Source organism: Strongylocentrotus purpuratus, unplaced genomic scaffold (assembly GCF_000002235.5).
Source record: "Strongylocentrotus purpuratus isolate Spur 01 unplaced genomic scaffold, Spur_5.0 spur5_scaffold_10, whole genome shotgun sequence".
NCBI lineage: Eukaryota > Metazoa > Echinodermata > Echinoidea > Camarodonta > Strongylocentrotidae > Strongylocentrotus > Strongylocentrotus purpuratus.
The window spans coordinates 19,640,277-19,667,279 of NW_022145595.1; the positions used below are offsets into that span (position 1 = coordinate 19,640,277).

At 39.6% G+C, this 27,003-nt stretch overlaps 2 protein-coding genes across 5 annotated transcripts; both read left to right on the forward strand.

The window, feature by feature from the left end:
- Positions 1-528: 528 nt before the first annotated feature.
- On the forward strand, positions 529-24,551 carry LOC586567 (myelin expression factor 2). 4 transcript variants are annotated; one of them, XM_030979708.1, is made up of 13 exons: positions 529-759; positions 1,044-1,246; positions 4,562-4,815; positions 5,165-5,217; positions 5,678-5,685; positions 6,225-6,318; positions 6,768-7,176; positions 7,623-7,973; positions 17,515-17,537; positions 18,785-18,937; positions 19,411-19,529; positions 19,950-19,980; positions 21,915-22,023. In XM_030979708.1, the coding sequence occupies exons 1-12, from the start codon at positions 574-576 to the stop codon at positions 19,966-19,968; spliced, it is 1,872 nt and encodes a 623-aa protein (XP_030835568.1). In that variant the 5' UTR covers positions 529-573; the 3' UTR covers positions 19,969-19,980; positions 21,915-22,023. The 4 variants fall into 4 exon arrangements, with proteins under 4 accessions (XP_030835568.1, XP_030835570.1, XP_030835571.1 ...); XM_030979711.1 differs by having other exon boundaries at positions 530-759; positions 7,623-7,922; XM_030979709.1 differs by having other exon boundaries at positions 530-759; positions 1,047-1,246.
- LOC115921578 (scaffold attachment factor B2-like) lies at positions 24,516-25,428 on the forward strand. The gene is made up of 2 exons (XM_030979148.1): positions 24,516-24,634; positions 24,863-25,428. The coding sequence occupies exons 1-2, from the start codon at positions 24,610-24,612 to the stop codon at positions 25,426-25,428; spliced, it is 591 nt and encodes a 196-aa protein (XP_030835008.1). The 5' UTR covers positions 24,516-24,609.
- Positions 25,429-27,003: the final 1,575 nt, after the last annotated feature.

The window sequence follows — 27,003 nt, forward strand, 5'->3', positions numbered from 1 at the left end:
CTCGATGGCTCTCTGTGTGGTCTAATCCCTTCTGGCCCAGTAGTGGTGACGGTCTTTAATTCAAAATTTGAAACGTTTTCGAAACCATCACTTGCTCAGACATTAAGATCAAGAAAGTGAAATGTATGAGGGTTAAGTTATTTTTCTGAAGACCATCAACATGATTGCTTGGCTTCTGTCTGCTTTGAAAGGACTAAAATTCAATGCACCGCTCTCTTCTTGTTGAAAATTCGATTATATTTTTTTATTGTGCATATTGTTTAGTGAAACTTGTAATATTCAAGAGGAGAGCACCATTTAAAAGGCATTTTTTTGTAATAGGTTACAACTCTCAAATTAACATGAATTTTTCAGATTACTTTGTAAAAGAATAAATCAGAGTTGAATGATGGGTTCACCAAGCTAAGAAAGGCATTACCTATGGGGGAGGGGAGTAAGTTTCAATGTTGGTTTGAAAAAATTACATAGACATGTCAACAGAGATTGATGCGGACAGACACTTAGCAACAATCTTAAAGACATTTTCAAATATTTTATAAATCTTGGTCTCTGTTCTCATCAGATCAAACTCTAATGCAGCAGAACCAGTCTCTACTGGGTGCACAACCAGGCGTGGTCGGCACGCCTTCCACAGTGTACGGTCAGTCGATGGTCAGCAACGCTGGCATGGCTGCAGCAGCCGGAGCTACCACAGCCTACCCCACCCAGCAACAGCAGCAGCAGTCCATGCAACAGAGACAGAACATCGCCTTACAGCAGGTGATTAGATTATTCTCTCTCATTTTAGTACAAAAAACAACAGAAAATTCTGCATATTATTAGTAATGGTGCAAAGATTCAGTCAAGATTCAATCAGGCCTGATAATTTCCTGATTTTAATCGGTTTCCGATTATTTATTTGTGTTCAGATTTTTTCCAGATCTAATTTAGAATGCACGGTTATCCTTTGACCTGTTCCGCGCACATGAATTCTCAAATTCTATAAAACTATTAAACAAACTAAAATCGATGATAATAAACTGTTTTTCCTTATCTCCACTCAGCAGCAAGCAGCAGCACAGAACGCTGCAGCAGCCGCAGCGGCAGCAGGCTCTCAGGGAGGTGCCACCCCTCAGCTAACGGTCAGCTACCCTACGACCAGGGCCACGCAGGGCGGACAGCCTAGACAGAGGGTCTTCACCGGGACGGTCACCAAGCTCCATGATACCTTTGGCTTTGTGGACGAAGACGTCTTCTTCCAAACAAAGTGAGTGAATTGGGGAATGTTTCACAAAGCCTTTCTTCAAAGAAAAATGAGAAAAATCAGTGACAAATCTGCTGATAGCCAATCAGAAGCAAGGATTTCAGTAGCTTATAAGAAAAACTGTCATTTGTCACTGATGACAAGTTTTTGAAATGGGGCCCTGTTGGCAAAAAAGTACAATTGTACTTTATACATATCCATCCCAGAGGATGTTCAAAATCCCTTACAAACTACTACTACAGTCAAACCTCTCTATAAAGGCCACCTGTCTATAGTGGTCATGCATTTTGTCTCCCTCAAGAGAGAAATGTGTGTTGTAGAACCTGTCTAGAAAGGCCACCTGTCTACAGTGGCCACTCTCTGTTTCCCCTGGGTGGCCTTAAAGGCATTGTTTAAAAACGTTAAATCGGAGATGCATGGCCCTATGTGTTAACAGTATCTGTGATTGGTGTAATATTGAAGCCCTAAATAAATTGCGCTTCAAAATTATCATAAAGTGCCTCAAAATCTTTGAGTGACCAGTTTTGCCATACTCATTTCCCTACGGACCTCTAAAAACAATAATAATCGGCAAGGTTTTGTTGCCCCTACGGAGCTCTAAAAACAATAATTATCGACAAGGTTTTGTTGCCCCTACGGAGCTCTAAAAACTATAATTATCGGCAAAGTTTTGTAGCCCCTACGGAGCTCTAAAAACAATAATAGTCAGCAAGGTTTTGTTGCCCCTCCGGAGCTCTAAAAACAATAATAATCGGCAAGGTTTTGTTGCCCTCCGGAGCTCTAAAAACAATAATAATCGGCAAGGTTTTGTTGCCCCTACGGAGCTCTAAAAACAATAATAGTCAGCAAGGTTTTGTTGCCCCTCCGGAGCTCTAAAAACAATAATTACCGGAAGGTTTTGTTGCCCCTCCGGAGCTCTAAAAACAATAATTATCGGCAAGGTTTAGTTGCCCCTACGGACCTCTAAAAACAATAATAATCGGCAAGGTTTTGTTGCCCCTACGGAGCTCTAAAAACAATAATTATCGACAAGGTTTTGTTGCCCCTACGGAGCTCTAAAAACAATAATTATCGGCAAAGTTTTGTAGCCCCTACGGAGCTCTAAAAACAATAATAGTCAGCAAGGTTTTGTTGCCCCTCCGGAGCTCTAAAAACAATAATAATCAGCAAGGTTTTGTTGCCCCTCCGGAGCGCTAAAAACAATAATAATCGACAAGGTTTTGTTGCCCCTCCGGAGCTCTAAAAACAATAATAATCGGCAAGGTTTTGTTGCCCCTCCGGAGCTCTAAAAACAATAATAATCGGCAAGGTTTTGTTGCCCTACGGAGATCTAAAAAACAATAATAATCGGCAAGGTTTTGTTGCCCCTACGGATCTTTAAAACAATAATAATCAGCAAGGTTTTGTTGCCCCTACGGAGATCTAAAAACAATACGAATCGGCAAGGTTTTTGTTCCCCTACGGATATCTAAAAACAATAATAATCGGCAAGGTTTTGTTGCCCCTACGGAGATCTAAAAACAATAATAATCGGCAAGGTTTTGTTGCCCCTACGGATCTTTAAAACAATAATAATCAGCAAGGTTTTGTTGCCCCTACGGAGATCTAAAAACAATACGAATCGGCAAGGTTTTTGTGCCCCTACGGATATCTAAAAACAATAATTATCGGCAAGACTTTGTTGCCCCTACGGAGATCTAAAACAATGATAATCGGCAAGACTTTGTTGCCCCTACGGAGATCTAAAAACAATAATTATCGGCGAGACTTAATTGCCACTATGGAACTCCTAAATTATTAACTATTGGCGGGACTTAATTGCCGATACGGAGATATGAAAGAATGTCTTCATCCAAATGACTGAAACGTTTGGCACAAAAACCGTAATGACTCAGGCTTAGTTTTTCAATCCATCCTTTTATTTGGACCAATCAATATCGGGAAGTTTTGTTTACCCATCGTTGGTTCAACATCTTCACTTCGCGTTGTGACCTTTTTTGGTGCGTTTTCACAGTTTTTAATCAGTGAAAAACTTGGATTTTTCTCGGGAGGAGGGTTGGGAATTAAATCAGAAAAGGATTAAGAGTCAAGATAATGGTACAAAGAATCGTCTTCTTTCCCATACGTTTTAATTAAAACGTCATAGCTTCCACCCATCGCGCGGGGGGGGGGGGGGTGTGAATTGAGTTCAGAAAAGGATTAATAGTCGAGATCGAGACGAATCGTATTCATTCCCTAATAATTTATTAAAAACGTCTCAGCTTCCGCGCTTCCCTTAGAATTCAGAAAAGGATAAAGAGTCAAGAACGATACAATGAATCGTCTTCTTTCTCTAATAATTCAATGAAACGTCAAAGGGGGAAACTCCACACTCCCTCCACCCACCCCACAGGCGGATCCAGCCGGCGGCAGGGGAGGGGACCAATGAGGGGGCCTAATTCGTGGGAGAATATTTAGCGGCGAAACAGCCAGTCTGGTAATATAAGCGGGGGGAGGGGGGGGGGGGGGGGGGGGGGGGGGGGGGGGGTAGTGAGCACTATTTTTTTTTTTTGCTCCCGAAAATTTGAAAATCGCGCCGGCCGATAATTCGCTCAGTTGGGGGGGGGGGGGGGTGCACATATCCCCCCCCCCCCCACCATGAAAACAACGGGGTGAGGTGATTTTACGCGCACTTTTCACTTTGGCCTTAGTGCCCCTTAGGATAGATTTGTGCCCCTTTCAGTGGATTTGTGCCCTCTCAAAAAAGTGGCCTTGACCCAAATTTGATGTAATTCGAGGCCTGGTAATATCAAAATTTTTCTGAAAAATACTCCAAAAATAACAAGAATAACAAAAACAAGAACTAGCGCCAAAATAAGGTTAGTCACATTTTTGCGGACGATTCTTATTTCCGATCCGTAGGCGATGCTAAAAACGGATGCCGCCAATATTTTTTTGATGCATTTCACATTGACTTTGTACAGAGACTTTCATGTTATGAACGATAAATCCTTTGAAAGACGGACGTAAGTAGACAGTGACGTAGAATCTGTTTTGGGGCATTACCAGCACACATATTGTAAACCCGCAGAGCACCAAAGAATCTCAGAGCTACAATGGAAAGTTGGAAACAATGTTTAAATTCGCCGTTTTTATCAAGATATTTTTAGAGTTCCGATTTTCGAGTTGACTCTTTTTGAGGCATATGTAGAAAAACCTGCTCTTTCATAACAAAAAAACAAATACAAATTTAAAAGCATGTATACTCCCCCCCCCCATAGATTAATATATAAACTTATTCTTTGTATCTATTGTTTTTCTCTGTTTGTCATGCTGTAGGTCCCCTACAGACAAGAGGAGAAAACGGTCAAGAAGCCCAAGAAGGGGAGGAGGACGAGACAACAAAGGAGGGGACCGCAGGAGAGACAGAGGAGGAGATCGGGGGCGGGATGGGGGAAGATATAGACCCACGTACGCAAGCATCCCAGGAGCCAAGAGGAATAAGGTCATCCGCTATGACTGCTGTGTTTTCATCAGTAACATTGAGTACAAGGTGACGTGGCAAGAACTCAAAGACATACTCAAGAGGCATGGTAAGTCCACGCAGGGGAAAAAATGTTTGACAAAATTGGGGGCTACTTTTCAAGCTTGCTTGCATGAAAATAACACTCTTTAATTTGTTTTGCATCGAACTCTTATGCAAATTTTAGGGGTTAATTCGCCCCGAGTCCCTGTGTATTTTTTTCCCTGAGTCCACGCTGTTAGAATCAACACATTCTTTTATCTAGCATTTAGATGTTACAACCCTCAAAATAAGATTTGGGAACGCTAAGGTATGCAACACATGACAAGCAAGTTTCCTAAAACATATTACTTGGATATTTCTTATTTTCTTTAATTTTCTCTATTTCAAAACTGGCATTTTACTTCTTTTTTTTTCAGTTGGAGATGTTGGCTATGTAGAATTATTCGCTAACACTGATGGAACATCAAAGGTGAGTTAACTTGCAAAAGAGTTTCTATGAAGGTCCAGATATATAGTGTGCAAGTTATAACTTCATATTTTGAGTAAGAGATGTTTGAATTTCGTGTAGCAAAACATGAATCATACCATGTATCTTCTTGATACATCATGTTTTATTTTCCAAATTGACTAGGATCAGTTCTGTAACAAACTGCATGGTAATAACGGTTTTGATGAATGCGGTCGTTGAACCATAGGTTCAATGTTCGACTCGGGCTTAGGTTATCTCTTGGATAGAGAAAAACAAGTGGTAAAGCACAGAGCAGTTTTTGACAAATGTCCTGGAGTATATTTTTTACACTATTCTAATTGTAAGGCAGTATTATCATTTTAATAATTAAACATAAGAATTATAAAGCACTCTCTCTCCTTTCTCTCCCTCCCTATCTCTCCCTCTGCTTCTACATTGATGTCACTCTTCGTCTCATCAGGGCTGTGCGTAAGTAGCAAATTCCATTTCATTTCATTAGTTAACATTGTATTTATAATTGAAAAGCAACTGATATTGCATGCTGGTCAAATTTGGAGAGTTCCTTGGATTAAATGGGCTAAAAATTCTGAGGACACATTATGTACACAATGCAAACCTTCCATATGATTCTGCAATTCAGTGATATGTTTTTCACATTTTAATGTTGAGTTTACTATTTTCATTTTTGTTCTTCTTTTAGATTTCATTGCCATCTAAATATTATATGTGGCAGCTGATAATGTTGATATCAAGATACTTTGCTGGTGAATGCAACTTATTTAAGTTACTGTAGTTGAACAACATGTAGGTAGATGAAAGTGACTTTTCACTTTTCATGCTATTGCCTAGAAACACATACCTTAGAATACATTGCCCAGATTAACGAGTAGATTTTGTCTAAGGTTGAATGATATATTCTAAAACACGAACAAAGCGATAAGGCATTTGCCTGAAAGATTGTGAAAGGGTTCAGTGATTTCACTTTATTTTATTTTCTCCAAAATCAGGTTTGTTGAATTCAAGAGCAAAGATGACGCCAAGAAAGCCCTCACTGAGATGGATCGCTTTGAAGTCCACAACAGAAAACTGGTCGTGAAGGAGGTTGGTATGAAGCCTGATAGAACATAGTGCATCTTAGGCAATGAAGGGACAAAAGGGATTTTTAAGTTGTGTTTTTACAGCAGGCAAGGTTGTTTTTGTTTGTTTTGCTTTTACAGAAGGTACTCAAACTTTCATACAATATGCATTGTAAATATTGATGCAAGAAGAAGAACGGGAAAAATGTCAGATTCTTATATATTCATGCCCAGAAGAAGGCCTCTCCTAAACTTGACTGGGATTTTTAAATTACAACCATGATGATATTTAATTTAAGGATTTTTAGTTAAAGGCCATCAGCTCCAATTCGCAACAGTCTCTGGTTTTACAGTATGTGACTAGATGTGTATGTGTGCACGGTGATTCTACGTGTGCGTGGTGTGTTGGTAACTCAGGCTGTCATAGAGCAACTTAGTTTATAAAATGTGAACCCTTTTATTAATCTGATACAGGACTCTGAGGGTCGTCATAGTGAGAAATACTTCAGGCAGCGTGAGGCCGAGGATAAGGCAAGGAACGTGCTCACCCCTCAGCTGCTGACCCAACTAAACCTGGACCCCAACAACCTGTGCGACACTGTCTTTGTGGCGAACCTCCCCTACGACGTCTCCTGGAGGAAACTCAAGGATGTCTTCAAGATGGCTGGCCCTGTGTCGAGGGTGGAGATCATGGAGGAGAAGGGGAAGAGCAGGGGGATGGCTACGGTCCAGTTTGAGACCATCCTGGCCGCGGTCAATGCTATCTGTATGTTTGACGGTCAGACCTTGTATGATCGCCGCATGGCTGTGAGGATGGACAAGGAGAAGGTCAGAACGGGCGGAGGGGGAAAGGAACCAGCCCCTAGACCACCTCCTCTCCCAAGTACGTATGGATGGATTCATGAGATTATGAGAGACAACTATGTCAGTGTTAATTACATTTGCAGTAGATGTAGGGGAGAGACCACGGTATTGGGTCATTACTGTTCAATGCATTACAAAAAGAAATTTACAACAAATCAGAGATTACATAAATATTGTCCTTTTTCCCATTGAAAATATATGATTTGCATGTTTCATAAACAGTTTTGGACTTTGTTTTTAGTCCTTCCACCCTTAGTTACTCTATACTGTTGTGAAATATGTAGGGACAGGTATCCTGATAAATTTCAGACCTAATATTCAGTTCTTCCACCTTTGATAACTCTCTTCTTTTTTTTTCTCATTATTTGACCGATTGTTGAAGATCTCTTTTAAGACTTTTGGGGGCTGATTCGTCCCGAGCCCCTGTTTTTCCCTGCTCTAAACCCTTTGAAATGTTATGAACAGGTGGTCTGAGCGGTATTGGACCCAGCATCGAGTCCTTGGCCGGAGGAGGAGGTGGAGGAGGAGGAGGAGTAGACTTGGGTAGAGGAGGAGGGGGAGGTGGAGACATGGGCCGAGGTGGAGACATGGGTCGAGGAGGAGACATGGGCCGTGGTGGTGGAGGAGGAGGAGGTGGCAGCATCGGTCTCTCAGATCTTGGAGGGTACGGTGGAGGAAGCAGTCTTACCCAAGGACTCGGAGGGCTCGGTAGCCTAGGAGGAGGTCTGAGCAGTCTTGGACTCGGAAGCCTGAGTGGACTTGGAGGTAGGCTCCTCAAGAACTATAAAGGCTTGTTCAGATATGATGACGTAAATTGTAATTGGCTTGATATATCGGTTTCTTATGACACAGCACAATACATATGAGCAGGACTTTTCTTTACAAGTGCCTCTTTCATTTTTATGCCTCCGCCACCGAAGGTGGTGCCGGAGGCATCATGTTTTCGGGTTGTCCGTCCGTACGTCCGTCCGTACATGTACGTCCGTCCGTCCGTCCCGTTTGACCGTTATCACAATATCTCAAGAACCATTTAAGATTTAAACTTAAGACTCGGGAATAGTATTTATCACCATAGGAAGACGATCTGATTAGATTTTGGAGTACGTAGGTCAAAGGTCACAGGTCACAGAGGTCAACTTATGAAATTCCTTGTATTGAGTTTGTTAGCGCGATATCTCAAGAACCATTTGAGATTTAAACTTCAAACTTAAGGATAGTATGTATCACCATAGGAAGACGATCTGATTAGATTTTGGAGCACGTATGTCAAAGGTCAAGGGTCAAAGAGGTCAACTTATGAAATTCCATACATTGAGATTGTTATCATGATATCTCAAGAACCACTGGAGATTTAAACTTCAAACTTAGTGATAGTGTGTATCACTATAGGAAAACAATCTGATTACATTTTGGAGCACGTAGGTCAAAGGTCAAGGGTCATAGAGGTCAACTTATGAAATTCCATACATTGAGATTGTTATCATGATATCTCAAGAACCACTGGAGATGTAAAAACTTCAAACTTAAGGATAGTATGTATCACCATAGGAAGACGATCTGATTAGATTTTGGAGCACGTAGGTCAAAGGTCAAGGGTCACAGAGGTCAACTTATGAAATTCCATACATTGAGATTGTTATCATAATATCTCAAGAACCACTGGAGATTTAAACTTCAAACTTAATGATAGTGTGTATCACCATAGGAAGACAATCTGATTAGATTTTGGAGCACGTAGGTCAAAGGTCAAAGGCCACAGCGCACATTATGAATGCAAAAACAGCTTGTGATCGCGTTATCTCAAGAACCGATTGATGGATTCATGCCAAAATTAGGTCATGTTTGTTACTTGCAGAGCCAATGAACTGAGTAGATTCTTGGTTCATAAGGTCAAAGGTCAAAGGTCATGGGCCCATTATGTATGCAAAAATAGCTTGTGAATGCATTCTCATTAGAACTGACAGATGGATTACTATTTAACTCAGAACATCTTGCAGAGCCAATGAACTGAGTAGATTTTATGGTCATGAGGTCAAAGATCAAAGGGTCATATATGTATATGAGAAATTGCTTGTAATCACAATATTCTGAGAACCTGTCAATGGATTACCATTGAACGTGAATTCAATTTTTTTTTTCTGTTTTGGTTTGTAAAATTGCTCTATAACGGAGGCATCATTTTCGACTGCGCGCAGTCGAATTCCATCTAGTTTTTCAATCATTAGCAGAACTCTAGTACAAAAAGATGCTGAATATTGTGCTAGTCCACCCTATATATTTTCTTAAATCATTAAAATCTTTGATTACCGGTAGCCAATTTCAGTACGGTACTTCACAATTTTCACTGGTCTGTAACCGTTTTTGATAGCCTTTGACTAGCAGGCTAGTATTCATTTCAACTCCTGTTGTTAACTATTTTTCATTTCAGGCTGTTAAGGCTAATGTTAAACCTTTGCAGGCATCTCCTTATAGAATAATCCCAACAAATGGGCTCCTTTGTTCCTCACTAAGGTTTCTAGGGTGGAGGGGGTTATGAACTCGTACCCCACGTACTCGTACTCCACGCTCTATTTGTGTAATCGACCTCCCATCACCACCATTCAACTTCCTGTCGGCGCTATTCAGACGCAAACCTCTCATGCTATCTTTAGAAAACCATTTGCTTTATCTTGCACCCCACTGTCGTTCTTCTCCCCACTGGCAGAACATGTTCTGAGCCAACAGCTTATTGATGCTTTTAAAGGGGAAGAAAAAACTGGGGGCGTCTCCTTTCGTGCTTATCTTCAAAACAGCCAATTAGCAGAGTGTTCTATTATCGAACTTCAACTAGAGGTTTTCAAATGCGTGTACAGAGGCGTGGCACTCAAATGCGTGACTTGGCAGCTGGTCGCGACTGCGCAAACCAGATGTGATGCACGTGATGGTTACAAAATATTCATGATATTACGAAATATGGTCTTGTGGCATCTGTTTTTTTATTTTTTTATTGTGTCGTCTGGGATTGGTTTGTGAAATTGTGCCATCTGCGTTTGTTTTATTTAGCTGTTTGATCTGCATTTGCTTTGTGGAAACTGATTAGGGAGAAATTTTGTTTGGATTTAATACTTTGAAAGAAAGTTGGCCAGATCAAACTTTGTGATTTTTCACTTTCTATTAGTTAATTAAATTTTTTAAATATTCCTGTTCAAAAGTGAATAGTCAATATTTGTATCTTGCTAGTTCACAAGATGCCATGTGAAGAGCATGAGAATTTATGGGGCGTTCAGTAAAAAGAACTGTACTGCATCACCCCTATAGATGGACTATAACAATAATCATTCTCTTATTATTGTATATCTTCTTCTTCTTCTTCTTTCAGTAAAGTACAGACCGCCATTGGCGTATTATCGTACTTGTGCTTGTCGAGTGCCCAGATGAATAGTGCAAGTAAAAAATCTCACTACAAGTTGATACTATGTGCGGCTAAAAAACAGGAGAGGCTTAACGAAGCCTCATTTGTTGCACCCCCTGCTTGAAGATCACTAAGGAGGTGCTGTTGACTATACTCGGGGGGAGGGAGTTCCATAGTCTGATCGCATCAGGAAAGAATGTCTTTTGATATGTTTGGGTTCTGGCGAAGGGGACTTGGAACTTGTCTGGATTCCCACGTGTAGATGGCCCAGCGGTTGGAATGAGGTGTACGTCAGCTGGAATGTCAATTAGTCTGTGGATTATGCAGTAGACCATACATACTCTCTGTTGTGCCCTTCTTTCCTGAAGTGTGGTCCACTGGAGTTGCTTTATCATATCAGTTACGCTGCTTGTACGCCTAAAGTCTCTTAAGGCAAAGCGGGCATAGCGACGTTGTATCATTTCTAGTCGTGTGATGTTCTTCTGGGTAAATGGATCCCATACCACAGCAGCATACTCCAGTACTGGAAGGACAAGTGTTTTGTAGCACAACACTTTTGTCCTGAGAGGGCAGTCTCTGATATTCCTCTGCAGGAAGCTGCTAACAGAATTTGCCGACTTGGCAATGACATCTACATGGTGATTCCACTTCATGTTTACCTGGAAGTTAACACCAAGGTATTTGGTTTTCTCAGTTTCCATCAGAGGCGTTCCATGGATGCAGTAGGGTGTTGAACTCTTGAGTACCTTCCTCTTATTGGTAACATGCATAACTTGGCATTTATGCGGGTGAAATTGCATAAGCCAGTCTGCTTCCCATACTTGAAGAGCGTCCAGGTCCCTCTGCAGTTGTTCAGTATCTTCCTCTGTCTTGACCTTTCTGTACATGATGCAGTCATCAGCGAAGAGCCTCACCGTAGACTGTGCTGAAACATACTCTGGGAGGTCGTTAATGAAGAGGAGGAAGAGCAGAGGTCCGACCACGCTACCTTGCGGAACCCCTGAAAGGACAGGTGATGTATGTGACGCTACTCCTTCAAGCAGAACCCTCTGGGAACGGTTGCTGAGTAGACTATCAATCCACTCATGGGTGTTGTCTCTGATTCCATAATAGTTGACTTTGTACATCAGCCTACCATGGGGAACCTTGTCAAAGGCTTTTGACAGGTCCAAAAGAATAACATCAAGTTGTTCGCCATCCTCAATACCTTTGGCAAGATCATGCACAGTTAGTAATAATTGAGATGTGCATGAGCGCTTCTTACGAAAGCCATGTTGGGCATCACTTAAGATGTTATGGTTGTCGAGATGATCAAGAATACTACTGCAGACAATATGTTCCAAGGTCTTGCACACAATGGAGGTCAGTGAGATTGGTCTGTAGTTTTCCGCTTTACATCTCTCTCCCTTCTTGAAGATAGGAACTACATCAGCTTTCTTCCAGTCATCAGGAATAATGCCTTGGTCGAGTGATGCCTGAAAGAGGATAGTGAAGATGGGTGTAAGCTCCATGGCAAGCTCCTTCAGGAGCCTTGCTTGTAGACCATCTGGACCAGTAGCCTTGTGTAGCTGCAGAGTTGATAGCAGCTTGTACACTCCAGCAGGATTGATGTGGATTTTGTCCATGTCTGGATAAGGGCTTTGTCCCTTGTCTTTGATGGTGTTCATATTTTCATCCTCGTTAAAGACAGATGCAAACTGATCATTCAAGATGTGTGCCTTGCCAGTGCTATCTGAGATGGTCCTTCCACTTTGAGCTTTAAGAGGTGCTACTCCAGTGTTGTCATTCCTCTTGCTGTTAATAAAGCTCCAAAAGTGCTTAGGATTTGAGGTCATGTCTGGACTTATAATGTGATTGATGTAGTCACTGTACGCTTGTTTGCAGGCCATCCGCGAAGACTTTTTCAGATCTTTGTACTTTTGGAAAAATATTATAGTATAAATGACTGCTTTGAGAAACATAGTTGTTTGTATACCCTCAAGGGAAGGTTACAATCGAGCTATTGCCCGAGGCTTGCCGAGGGCAATAGCTCGATTGTAACCTTCCCTTGAGCGTATAAAAACAACTATGTTTCGAAAATTAAAGCAGTCATTAATACTTTTATATACCGAAAAGGGTCATAGAATACATGTGCGACTTACCAATCATGGTAATCAAGTTTGTTTACGCTATCGAGACAGCAGCAGTGTAAGGGCACAAAGTACATACAAATACGTGTGTGGGACTATGAATAGGCTGGATTTTAAGTGTTACTGAAATATGCTCAGAATTCAAGTAAATCATCTATTAAATGACTATATTAACAGACAAGAAACAAGTCAAAGGTAAGGACAAGAATCAGTGCTTATCAATATAACAGAAATTTTGCATGAAATACCATCAGGAAAGCTATCTAAATTTGTCAGAAATAAGCGACAAACACCAAATTCAGCGCTGCAATGACGCACAAAACGGCGTAGAATTCAACTTTTCATCCACCAAATGAATTCAAACACTTGCATTATACAATCTTCAATACCTGTATCACCGTTATCGCAAGCCATTAAATCACAATCTATATGTAGACCTAGATCTACAGCTAATAATAAGACTAATTCACGTACCCTTTTGGTGTTCTTGCTGTCTAGCGACCAATTCGCACACACACAATGTATGGTATTCTCGATCGCTCAAACCAGTTTTTAAGCAAGACTGAACTATTCCCGGTAACTTGAATTTTACCCTCGAACTATTACATGGACGTGGCATTTTTTCGTTTATTTACGGGAATGGCTAAAACCATGACTGCAATTTCGACCAATCAGATGGCTGGATTTCTTAAGTGAGGTATATAATTTGTTATATTTCCCTTGATAACTATATATAACCATAGTAGGGTCATTGCTATCATTTGGAAAAAAATTTAAATGCTTCTTTCTCCTACAAGGGAAAGCATCCAAAGAATGTTGATAACTTAAAACCTAAATATAGTTTGTGTTTCAACTTTCAAAGAAACATTCTCCAAAATATTGAACACTACAGCTATCAAACTTATCAACGATTACAAAACCATGATCTTGCTCAATTCTTTCAAAGCACACCATCCAACTCTCCTAGCTATTTATGTCTCATTCAGGGGGGCGTTTCACAAAACTTGTCATCAGTGACAAATGACAGTTTTTGTTATAAGCTACTGAAATCCTTACTTCTGATTGGTTATCAGCAGATTTGTCACTGATTTTTGTCATTTGTCATTGAAAAAATGTTTTGTGAAGTGGGCCCCAGGAAGTGCATTACAGGACACTGGTATACTTTGCAGTTCATCGCTTGTTGAACCCAGCTCGTAAACCTTGATATTAAAGGGATCCGGTAACTTTGTCTTAGATCCTTTAGAAATAATCCTTGATTTAGCTCATGCTGCAATGGTAATTATAAACCTTTAGGTCAGTCAGGAACTCCATCACTTTTACAAGCCGATCGCCTGTCTGATTATCAAGATATTAATGATTGGAATTACAAATTTTGAAAACCGTTCGCTGAACGGTTTTCATAACACTATAGTCTATTGGGGAAAACGAGTATGGTAAAACCGGTCACTCAAAGATTTTTTACTTTTTGAGGCACTTCTTGATCATTTTGAAGCGCAATTTTTTTAGGGCTTCAATATTACACCATATCACAGCCACTGGTAACATGTAGGACCGTGTATCTCAGATTTAACATTGTTAAACGATCCCTTTAAAGCATCCCATTCTAATTTCTGCCTATTGAGCTCCAAGCAATGGGTGGAAATATCAAACACACCGGCCCATATAACGTGTTGTTTGTTAATCAATTGTTAATCGGGGAGGAGGGGAGATGAAAAATTGACAATCGCGACAGATCAAGGGATTATAGGTCACTGCTTTATTAGCAAAAGAATCATGGTAGATGTCGAGTTTCAGAAGAGGAATGTTCGTAAATGTGTGGTTTTGGCTGACGGTTGTTTAGGGTGACTCCAACCATTTCATGAAAACGCAGAGTTGTTTGTATGCGCCGCCTTGCTGTTGTTACTGATCAACCGAATTCGCAAGGTCTATTTTCTTGCTCCATATCACACCTGTTTTTAGAAAACTCTTTTGTTGGCATCTTTGTCTGTAATGCACGGGATTATAATCAATCATGCAAAGATAATGAGCATTTATGGATAGTTTTACATTTGTAGAAGCGGGCATGAAAAGCGGTACATTTTTAACTCTTAAGCTGCCACCCATACAATGCACCCAGTGCCACAGTGCTAATTCCTATTGTGCCACAGTGCTAATCTCCTGCGTGCCAAGTTAATTTTAAGGTTGGTTCAAGTGCGTGTTATTTAAATCTTTACAAAAAACAAATCGCTGAATTACTCGAGAAAATCCAATCTGACTGTTGTATACAAAGACGCGTAATCCAAAGCCGATAATCTGATGCACGCGATGGTACTTTCAATAGCGCTGCAAAAGCACTCAGCACGGTGCAATGGGCATGAACAATGACTGTTATTACATCTGCTTGCTAGCGCGCACAAAGCACCGTAGCGGTGGCTCGCTAGCATGAACGTGGCTTTCAATCGATAGCACGCTCGCGTGCACATGGCACTATAACAATAGCGCGCTAGCAGTCTCATGGCAGGATAAGAGTTAAGAACATAATTCATTATAGAGGCACTGAAAAGGGAAATCAATGCACAGGTAAAATCCTTAACATTCAATATGAACCAGGTTATGAGATCGACATCGTTGAAAATTATACTCGGTATACCGGAAATAAAGTTAGTGGCACTAGGGGGTTTATGAGGATTTGTTTAAATATTGATAAATAGAACAGGTTACCCCGGTATGTTTAACTTACAAGAAGGATTTTGACAAGAAAAATCATTTGAAAATTATGATTGTTATACTTTAATTATCTTTATTATGGCAACCATTGATTTCATGTCACTTTTGATTTGGAAGTAAGACGTCTTTAAAAAAAAGTAACAGGTTCTTAGTTTCCACCCTGCAATGACCAAACTAAACATCCTCACCAAACGCTATGAAGACTAGACATCTAGGGTTTTCAGAATTTGTAGGTTTTATACTTCTCTATTATTATGAAAGTTGAAGAAAATCTAAATTACTTTTTGATTTTGCTCAGTGGTAGAGCAGTGGTCTCTTAACCGAGAGGTTCCGGGTTCGAAACCAAGTCAATGCCCTCGTGCCCTTTGGTAAGGTTTTAATTCTCATTACCAAGTCGCCCGGAGAGGACTTAAAGCTGTCGGTCCCCTGGTTGCTTACTTACAATAATACAAGCATACACAGGTAAAACAATAATCAACATGCAGCCGACACTTATCTGTGTACAAATCTATGCCTTTTGTAGGCTGGAAGAACAGTTACCATTTTAAAAAATGGTTTTAATTTTGCTCCTACGCAAACAGAGGTATAGTTCACTATTAAGTAGTTTCCTGCATGTATTACATTTCTGAGAATGATGTATTGTAGCCAAAGATAAAACTCTCTCTTGTAGTCGATCTCAATAACCCATACAGAGGAGTGCTAGGTCAGGCGTTCATTAGACAAGCCTTCATCTGCATAAGTTCTAAAACCTCTTCATTGCTGTTGCCATAGTGACGAATCAACAGTTCCAGGGCTCTGTCGACAGCTTCCATCGCTGGAGCGATTTCCTCACTGTCAAACAAATTGTAAAAAGGAAGAGAAAAACAAACAATGTGATAATTCATCAGACACCCAACCATGTCACAGGTTTTCCGCTGGTCAGGTGGGGGCACAGCGTTGGTGGTCAGTTTATTCTGGACATAAACCCTCATGTCTTTGGCATATTTCCCAACGCTTCGAGGATCAATCCCTCTTGTAATGGCAAGAGCATTCTGCAGCAAAATAAATTGAAAAAAAGAATAAGAAACTAAATGGAACTTCGACTGCACGCAGTCGAAAATGATGCCTCATACGACAAAAATTAGCTTGGAAAAAATAGTCTTTTAAAGACGTCAAAATGACGTCGTTTTCACGTCGTTAATACGACAAAAATTATCTTGGTAAAAATAGTCTTTTAAAGACGTCATAATGACGTCGTCGAGAAGACAAAAAATATCTTGAAAAAAATAGTCCTTTAAAGACGTCATTATGACGTCATAATGACGTCGTCAATGCGACAAAAATTATCTTGGAAAAATTAGTCTTTTGAAGACGTCATAATGACGTCGTAATTACGTCGTCCATACGACGTACGACGTGTTTACCACTTTACGACCAATTTATGACGTCTTTAAGGTGGATATCTGGTAATTAACATAATTTTTTAATGGTAAAATATTTTACAGTGAAATTAGCATATTGGTAATTGGCATTATGAAAATTGCCAATTCAATGTACACTTAATTAAATTATGCGCATAATTAATTAGGCGTTCATGAATAAATTATGCGTTAATTAACTTTATTGGCACGAAGCTCCTATGAAAACTTTTAGGGCTACCAGGTTGAGTGACATGTCATTTTAAAGCTATTTTCATGTGCAATGGGACTACAGTCTTTAATATTCAAATAAGAATTGTTTTGCATGTTAAATATAAGAAAAACCATTATTTAACAGAAAAGTGACCCTAATTATGTCTTTGAGAACAGTTAGTGTGGAGCTCTGTGTAATGTAAGCTTAGTGTTTATGTAAAGATGTGTAGTAACACACATGGATAATTCAAACTCTCTCCTCCCAGTGACCATTCATTAATTTGATCATGTCTGTGTGGAGTCATATAGGCTGTAGTCCAAACCATCGTTCAATGAGTCTGATAAAAGTCAGACATCTAAGAGGCTCAGACCATGTTTGAATGGTTTGTGTGTACATGTAATGTCTGCATCTAAAAGCATTCATGACACTATGCTCATAAAGCTACCCTCTCATCAGAGAACTTGTTCAGCTTAAGGAGTCAACATTTTGTAACTAATTTGGTTTTTCTTGTTTGTTCCAGGGAGATCAGCTGGCAGACAAGACGTAAGTATTTTTGTATACTGTCTACCATTAATTTTTTGCTTACTTTTGTATTTATAATCTGAGGATGATTACTGTGTAAACATTAAGAATGTCAAAAATATTAAAATATTTCTTAATAAAGTAGGCCTAGACTTCTTTTTATCCACATGCTGATAAGTGCTGAGTCCATGAAATAGGCCTACATTGTCAAAATGCCTCTTATGTGTTAAAAGAGTTATTATGATAGAGATGAGGTGATAGACTGTGTCTTTACTTGCTTGCATATCACAATGTCAGCGATGTTGTGTTGCATTATGCTATACATTGGCTAGTATTTACTTGACATCGGGCTTAGGAAAGATGATTGTTAATTAAGTTGTTAAAAATACTAATTTAGCCTAAAACTCTATTAACACTGTAGCATGTTATGAGTGTAAAACTCTGCATGTGAGCTGCCATAATCCATGATGAATAATACACGAATGGGATATACGGCTTGTATTAAAAAATGATCCAGAAAATCTTGGGTGCTTTATAATATTGAGAAACAACTTCGCTAGTCTATACTCTCGATATTTTCCACAGGGGAGGTTTGGACAAATATGTTCCCTTCTCTTTCCTAAGTACACGTGGACAAAATTCTGTCAACCTAATTGATTACCCTATATAGTCATATTTGTTTCTCTTTCTCAAGCCCATGCCCTTTGCTTGTATTTTCCATAATACTCTTGACCTTGTCATTTAGACTGCACTGTAGTATGTTTGGATAAGGAAGGACTGTTTAAATATGGTATAACCGTGTATTGTCCAGGGACAAAGGGTGTGGTGTGTGCTTGAAATAGTCCTATTTTTTTGCAAATGTTCACTCCAGTTTGGTTTGTAAAGCCATCTATTCAGTTTCCATTTTTGCCAGAAGCAAGAGTTTTAATCAATCGTCAGTTGCACAATGGGTTCGTGGATTGTAATATGTGATGCATATGTTTTTGTGAGTAATTTATGTTCTCAGTAAAAGCAGGACAAGTTGAAACTTTGGGGAAAATAAGAAAATGTCAATTTTTGAGATTTATGGTGTCAGAATATCAGTCATGACAGTCATTGTATAATATGTATGCTAGATATTACTTGTCCTAGATGAAAAACTATCCCATGTTGGTAGATAATCTCAAATTATAAATCAAGTCGCTTTTTATCTGAATCCCCAAGTGAGGCAAGCACTGTCATGAAGATGATATTTTCACGTTCTTCATTTTGTTATTTCTTGTTTTCAGGAGGAACACGAAGATCCCATGGAGGAGTTGGAGCCAGATGAGTTGATGGACGGAGAGTTCCTCCAGGTAGACTCCACGGGTGATCAGTCTATGGATGGTCTCTCACAAGAGAGCATCGATGCTGGTGGTTTAGACTTCCAGATGACAGATGAGGTATAAATCTCTCATCTATCTTTAATATAAGATATAAGAAATTAAATGAAGGCATGTATTCCAGGTGCTGCACTTTGAGGAAACTTTTGAAAATATGCAATTTATATCGGTACATGTGTTTGTAGTTACAAATATCAAGTGGCCTGCTAAATTGAAACCCTCGAATTTTTTTCTTCTAAATGTTGCAGCTGAACTACAAGGGATGTGGGATAGATTCTGCTTCCCCTGTCTGATAAGTTTTAACTTTTAAGGATAACCCAACCTTTAGAATCATTAGCAATTTCTGATCATCAAGAGTGAGTACTGACACTGAAAATCAAAGGATTGTGCAAAGTAATTGTAAGGATGTTGACCATGAGTGTTTAATGATAGAAGAGTCTTCATTTTAATTCAGTTGTAGTCACAGTATGCCTCGGAGCCTTCCATTACATGTATTTCTTGATCACCATTCATCAATCTCTTTGTTTTTGCAGGATGTAATGGGGAAGATTGACCCTGAGTCTGTTATTGATTCAGTGGAGTGTGACTTGATGATATCAATGATGATGCTATCAACATCACCGCTGACGATGATCAACTCCTCACTGAAGATGTAAGTCCACTCCGCAGAATATCTACTTATTTGATCCAATTGTCTGGCAGATTTACAGGATTATACCTAACATTTTAGATATTTGAATGTGATGAATGTAAGTGAACCACAAATAACAAATTTCATCTTTACAACATATCTACAGAACAAGCCTAGATTATGTAACATCCACCAAGCGACGGACATGAGCATTTGAATACATTTAATGAAGCTCATGTTAACATGAAACATGTTCAGCCAGCTAATAGAAACAAAGAATAGAATTTAATTTAGTTTGTATAAAGACTGAAATTGTTTCTGGTAGAAGGAAGGAAAGATTAGCATATTCTTTACAAGCGCCATGAGCACCGAAAGGTGGACCTGTGCACTATACAAGTAGCCACTATTATTATTATTATTGTCTTTTCATTTGCTATACAGGAAGCATGTGACCAGGTAGAAGAAACGAAAGGTAAGACCATCGTTGCCCAGGCAATAACTGCTAGAATTATGTTAGACATAAGATTAATTGAAATTGAAGCACATTTGTATGGTTAATTAAGGGGGTGGGTGGGTATTTAGTGATAGGTTTAATATTGGCATGTTTCTGTGGCTTTTACAACAAGAAGAGAGAGATACGGGAGATTTATAGATTGCGTGAACTCTTGAACACTAGAACTCTTGAACACTAGATTACTTGAACTCTGGATTGCTGGAAAGATGTTACAAGCATTCTGCTACAGAGGCATGTAAGAGATGGCCTTTGGATTGGTGGAGGATCATTTGAACAGAGGAGTGGCAAGAATAGAAGTAACCTCTGCAACTCTACACCAAACAACTGCATTTTGCCAGATGAAAAGTGAACATCAGAATGGCCAAGATGTTCACTTGCCAGTGAACAGAAAAACTTGTCAGCATTGTCGAACAGCATTTCCCATCTACACAATCTGTAACTGATGATGAGGTTTTTGCTGTTCATCTTGAGGAGTACCTGGAACTTGGGCCATGTGCAGATACAACTCATCACCTCTCAACATCATACACTGACTTCCTATAAACTTGCAACCATGAAGGTTGGTTAGTCTTGGTGGATATATGATAACTGCATGATTATCATTCACCACACCAAATATCAACAGTTGGCTGTGTTTATGTGCTGGACAGGTCATGGAAAGAAGGCACGTCACATAAACATAGGGTGCGGTTATTGCTATCCTCAATCGCTGTCATCTTTCTTCAGATCACCGAAGTCATCACAATCACAGAATGCAGTGTATTGGCGAAGGACTGGTGCTCTGAAGGTGACTTCCATGCCTTATTGTTTGTAAGGTATGTCAACTTATGCTGGAGCTACAATATCAAGTTATGGCATCGATCAACATTCAACATTCATGGACAGGAAAAAAGTAAAGCTTTCATCTGCAGCTATAACAGTGACAACCGACTTTTTACCTTTATCTGTAAGCAGAGAACATGACAATAACCAATAGAACAAGAAATTGCTCTTGCAGCAAACACTGAGACTGATATCTTCTCAGCATCATCAAAATCGCCCAAACCACAGCCATAGCTTCATATCTCAGGGTTTAACCAATGAACATGGATGTCAACACTCTTTAAAGGCCAATCAATTTCAGCACACCAACTGAAGATTGTCAATGTGACTGAACTGTTTATGCTGTATGAAAAGCCACAGAAACGTAAACATTGCCAAAGTTCTAATAAATCATTAAGAATACACATTCTAAATTTAAGTTGAGGATATATAAAAAATGTTTCTACAAGTATAATGTATTGCCTTTGCCATATAGGGAAGTTGCTACAGATCTAGGTAAGTATAGCAACCGCCCAGCTTCTGACCAGAGAGAAGACGGTGCAAGTTAACAGATTTTGCTGTTTCAATTGTGGTTTCCTAATAATTTCCTTGTTTTCAATCACTTTTCACGGCTATGAAATATCTACCCCCATGACCACATTTAGCAGCAAATATTTTTGGGCTTATAAGCTCTACTTATGAAGATCACTTTGCTTCAAAGTATTTGCCTTTTTCTCACCCGATGACCTTTTTGTATTATCTAAAATACTCCAGGGTAATAGGAGATTGATAATGTTTGCTTTACACTCCTGATGAAGTTCATTTTGGCCCTGCATAGAGACTGTAGCAATATATTCTGGACATTGAGAGTGTAATGAATAAGAGCTTTTGTGACCTAGTCCTATTGAAGTTTACTTCAATGGCGTAGATTTCAGGAGGCGTTGCCCCTCCAATTTTATGATTGTCTGCATATATGGTTTTTTACTTTGAAGTGCCTCACAGCAATTATCTTACTCTGGTAGGTAAATAAATAATATCTGTGCGTTTGACTGGCTCCTTACAATATTCACTTGTTGATGTTTATTCCATAGAGCGTCGTCCGGGTACTGGAAGGGTCGGAGGCCGTAACCTCTGGGTGTGTAATCTCTCCAAGACTACTCGTGCTGCCGATCTGAAAGCTGCCTTCAGCAAGTATGGAAAGGTAAGATTTATTGACTATTCAGTTGGCTATTCTGAATACAGGAACCACCCAGCCCCTGTAGGCAATGGGTTAGGAGCTTTTTTTTTTTTTTTGTTGTTACAGTTTGCAGCTATAAGTCATTCGCTAACTACATTAAAAATGAACTCCTAGCATCGTGGCCAAAAGGATGTAAATATTATTATTGAAAAAGATGATTAGTTGTTCATTTATGGAGAAAAAAAGAAAGAAAAACATTATTTTGTTAGTGCTCACTATAACCCTGATTATACAATATCTTCTAAGATAGATATGTAGCAATCACATAACTTTGGTCATAATGAAAAGTTCTCTTCTGATGTGAGCTTTGTTTATTTAAAGTTTTCTTGATTCTTCATTTGAACAAAATACCCGGTAGAATGATAAAATGTGTGATTTGTTTAATTGTTCTTTTAATATCACGTGTCATCACCTGGCTGGTATAAATCCAGTCAAGTTGAGGTCCATGGTTAAAATATCCTACTTGCAAACCTTTAAAATTGTTTGTGCATGGTAATCGGAATTCCCCACCTGACTGTACTGTGGCCTGTGGGGCCAGCAATCCATGCTAGAGTAACCTCACTATGTGATTATTATTACATGTATAGATTACCTGTATCTATCATGATGATGTCATTTGTGAGACATACTAAATAAGTCTCTCTGGGCTCAAACATAAACAGCAAGACAGATTCAGTATTAGATTATGAAGGATCTTTAAGTTTGTTTTTTTGCTGCTATTACAGACAGCACAATAGCAATCGAAAAATCTGTCTATTGTAAAATGCAAAGGTGCCTTTCAGTTACCCTTCCTCCACATACTCATGGCGTAATCATTTCCTTCCAGCTAAAGATTAACAAATTCAATTTTTTTTGTTTTTGTAGGAAGTAATAGATGCCAAGATAGCTATTCCCTTTTGAACCACCCAAGGCCTAAGACCACACATAAACTTGATGTCAAATCGCCTGATAAATTAACTGAATAATATGTACACATCTTTTTTGTCCCTATTTAACTCACTTGTTTTTTTTTAATGATGAGAAATTACTCCAGAAAATATTATTGCTTTTTGGAAGCGAACTTGATGAATTGATTAAAGATCAATTGAGGGATATTCAATGTGATATTCACATGCTTAATTTGTATCAATGCACATATGTATAGAAATCAGAAGTAGAAAGTGGTGCAGATTTCTTCTCAGGAATGATTCTAAAGAGAAAATAATAAGCTACAAATGCTTGTAAGAAATGCTCCACTTATTTCATAAGGGGTTTCTGATTGCAACCTGTACGATCTCTATGCATGCAAATATATTTGGGGGGCCCAAAGTTTTTTTTTAAATGGGGGGGGGGGGGGCCTTGTGCACTGGATTCTTGTTTGTGTCAAGCCCTGTTGTAGGACATCTTGCTTCATTGATCATTGATCTCTCCTGTTAGGTTGCTGGTGCCAAGGTCGTGACCAATGCTCGTAGCCCAGGAACCTTGTGCTATGGCTTTGTGATGATGTCTGCTAGCTCTGAGGCTCAGAGGGCTATGAACCATCTCCATCGTACTGAGCTTCACGGAAGAACTATCCACGTTGAATGGGTAAGAATTAGCTTTAAGAGAGCTTTAGAATTAACCAGTCAAGCTTTCATCCACTCCTATGACTTTCTTAAGCCAAGTCATTACATATTCATCTCAAGGCAGCTAACAGCAAAGAACTGTTTGAAGAGTCACTTGGCTTGAAAAAGTCCACATGATCAGATGAAAGCTTTTTACTGAAGGAGGGGACTACTTCAGCATGTCTATACATCCATTTAGATGTCTATATCTTAATAAAGAAGTTGAACTTCAAATTTTATATCAGTGTACACCAGGGGAGAAGATTTCATTGGAGCTGTATGAACTCAAAATAAAGGGTTCAATCGTCCGCTGAGAGTCAAGAAGGGCTCTAACTAATAGCACTTTATACAGAGTTAACGCCTTCCTGTGTTTGCTTGTGTTCATGAGATGCTCCCATATTGATTCTGTTGTCAAATCTTCCGTTAGATGAACGTTCCCAGGGGTATTCAGTACTTTTCTACAATTCAGCCACAAAAGTAGAATGCAAATAATTGATTCTAAGAACTTTATAATACTGGTCTGTCAGCTCAGGATGGGCCACATACAAAATCTAACTTTAAACTAAACGTCACAGGCTTGTGAAGAGCTGATAGACAGTATATAGAACTGAAGCAAAATGCTTCATTTGTTTTTACAACAAATCTTATAGATCCCTGTTCCTTGAATTAAATAGAGACAGTTTAAGATATTGTCAGTGTCATTATCTATGGCAAATATGATTGTCATCGCCTAGTGATTGCAGCCTTTGTCATCCTCTTCCCAGGCTGGTAACGACCCTGTACCAGGAGGTAGGAACCAACCTCTGATCCCACCATCCCTGCTTCTAGCTGAGAAGGAAAGAGAAGGAGAGGGAGAAGGAGAAAGCTAAAGAAGTGGCCAATGCTGCTACCGTAGCAGTGAAGACAGAGAAAGAAGAGGAGGCAAAGCCTGCTAACGGTGAAGAGAAGACTGGAGATAACGTGGACATGAAACCACCTGCAACATCCCCAGGTAGGATAACAAACAATGCAGTTTTCAATCATTTCTAAATTGCTCTGCCAAGAAAAAGGAAAAAGAGTTGACTTCAAAGTTTGAAGCTGGGACCCCAATGCAAGCTTCTCACCAAATTGCACTGCCCAAAATGTAATTTATTTTTACAGAGAATATCATGTTATTTTGTATTTTGTTATTTGAAACTAATTTAGAATATTTACACTTCATCTGCTTATTATCTTTCAGCTGGAAAATCCCCTGCCAAACCAGGTGAAGAGAAACCAACCATTACGACAGAACCAGGATCTGAGGTGGATACCACAGCACAGCCAGACAGCAAAGAGAAGACTGATAAAGACAAAGAGAAGGACAAGAAAGACATTCTATCATTTGGAGAGGCTGAGAGAGAGATGAGAGAGGCTGAGAGACGTAGAGAGAGGGGGAGAAGTGATCAGTTCAGGAGGCAGCGAGACTTGAGACGTCGCACGAGGGAGGAGGAAGAAGACAAGGTTAGTAGGGAACTTGAACAGCAGCTCAAAATCCTACAAATTAAATTGATTCGCCATCGCATTGAGCGAGAGCACCGTGCAGCTGTGAAGCGCACAATGGATGCCAGAGGTATGCCCATGCATGAGATGGATGCATACATGGGAGAGCAAAAGCGGAGAATGGAGACGGGGTTGACAGAGCAACAAGGAGAGAGGAACCTGCTAGGAGAGAGGAACCCACAAGAAGAGAAAAACCCACTCGCAGACCAGAACCTGGGAAGAGAATTTCCCAAGAAGAGATGTCAGAGAAACCAGAGAGCCTAGAAACGCTGCTCCCCCACATCCGAGGCAGGAAGCACCTCGCCGTGTGGATCCACCCAAAAGAGAGGAACCTCCCAGGAGGGAACCTCATGTTCCTGGGCGCTTTGGTGGAGAGAAGGATGAGAGGCGTGAAAGAGAGCCAAAGAGGGACAGAGGTAACTTCAACCAGGACAGGAATCGATTTGATGCAGGGGGTGATACACACGCTCAGCGTAGATCATCTCCAGTAAGAAACAAGCCCCAGGCAAGCAGAGGGGATAACTGGAAGCAAGATCATCATAGCAGTTCATCCAGTAGTGATACTAGAAGAGTCACCAGTGGAGACCATGACTCATGGAAGCAGAACCAGGCTACCCGTCAGACCAGTGACCGTATATAATGATTAATGCTTGTATGCAAAGGCTGCTTGTTCTAGATATTCTTGAGCATTTGCAAATGTATTTTTCACCTCGGAATCCAACAAAACTGTGATAAAAAGTTATGACTAGGCACCTAAAATGGGTCAAATAGCCATTATTTCCTTTACGTGTAGATAATGGAACCATTTATCCCAACTCGGTTATTTATGTCTTTAGTGTGAAATGGATCATGTGGTTTATGTAAAAATTGAAACATTAAACTCATCAAGTTATGTTCTTCCTTGTGGCTTTGTGCTTCCACGTACACAAGATGTTCCAAAACAAATTACTGGTAATTGTTCATAGATATGATGGATATATCATAATTTATAAAAAATTCAAGGTGTTCAAAGTCGTTTGTTGAAAAGAAGGTATAATATAGATTTGTTTAAAATTGTTTTTTTTTTACAAGAAGTATGATGCATATATTTACAACATTCATTTGCAGTGTTGTGGTACTTAACAAGGCTTGAGGTGTTTTATATATATTTGGGTTTTTACGATACCATAGTTTTATTGGATGTTTCATACAAAATGGTATTATTAGGTGGTCTGTCGATGACAGATCACCTATTGATTTTCGTTAGAATTTTCTTTCTTTATTCTTTATTCTTTATTCTTTATTCTTTCTTTATTTATTTTTATTTATTCCGTACACTTTTTTTGTGTATACGTTTACTCGAACTCGACCTGGTCAATTTCCTTCAAATTTCTGCTAGTCATCAGGCCCTATGATATGAAGTTCCCGAAACCTTTTTCAAGTTCATGGGGTCATCGTGACGTCATCCAGGCGCCATTTTGTAAAAATCAGGTCATTATCATATCTCAATAACGAGTAATCAAAAATAAACCATATTTAGTATACATCAACTTCCGGTCAAAGGTCAACTAAAAATGTCAACAAAATCCGTGCGCGCACCTCGACGCGCACGTACGCCCGCTTAAAATTTTTAAAATGCTCCAATTCGTCCCAAATTTTGTTTGCACACGTTTCAGGTCATTTTAAGCATTTCAAAATTTTCCGTCCGTAAGTGTCCCCGCGCGCGTTGCGCGCGCTCACAGCGCGCGTAAAAAGTCAAATTTAATTTTTTTTACATGATTTAGATTCCTCTTACCGTAAATGACAATTTACATTAATTTCAGTCACTCTTGACCTTTCATAAGGCCGTGAGCGCGCGTC

Bases quoted from the DNA above. Each gene is read 5' to 3' on its own strand.
- LOC586567 (XM_030979708.1), top strand. From the start codon at position 574: ATGCAGCAGAACCAGTCTCTACTGGGTGCACAACCAGGCGTGGTCGGC. The intron at 4,816-5,164 runs GTAAGTCCACGC...TTTTTTTTTCAG, and splicing joins AGACATACTCAAGAGGCATG to TTGGAGATGTTGGCTATGTA. The intron at 6,319-6,767 runs GTTGGTATGAAG...AATCTGATACAG, and splicing joins GAAAACTGGTCGTGAAGGAG to GACTCTGAGGGTCGTCATAG.
- LOC115921578 (XM_030979148.1), top strand. From the start codon at position 24,610: ATGAAACCACCTGCAACATCCCCAG. The intron at 24,635-24,862 runs GTAGGATAACAA...ATTATCTTTCAG, and splicing joins ACCACCTGCAACATCCCCAG to CTGGAAAATCCCCTGCCAAA.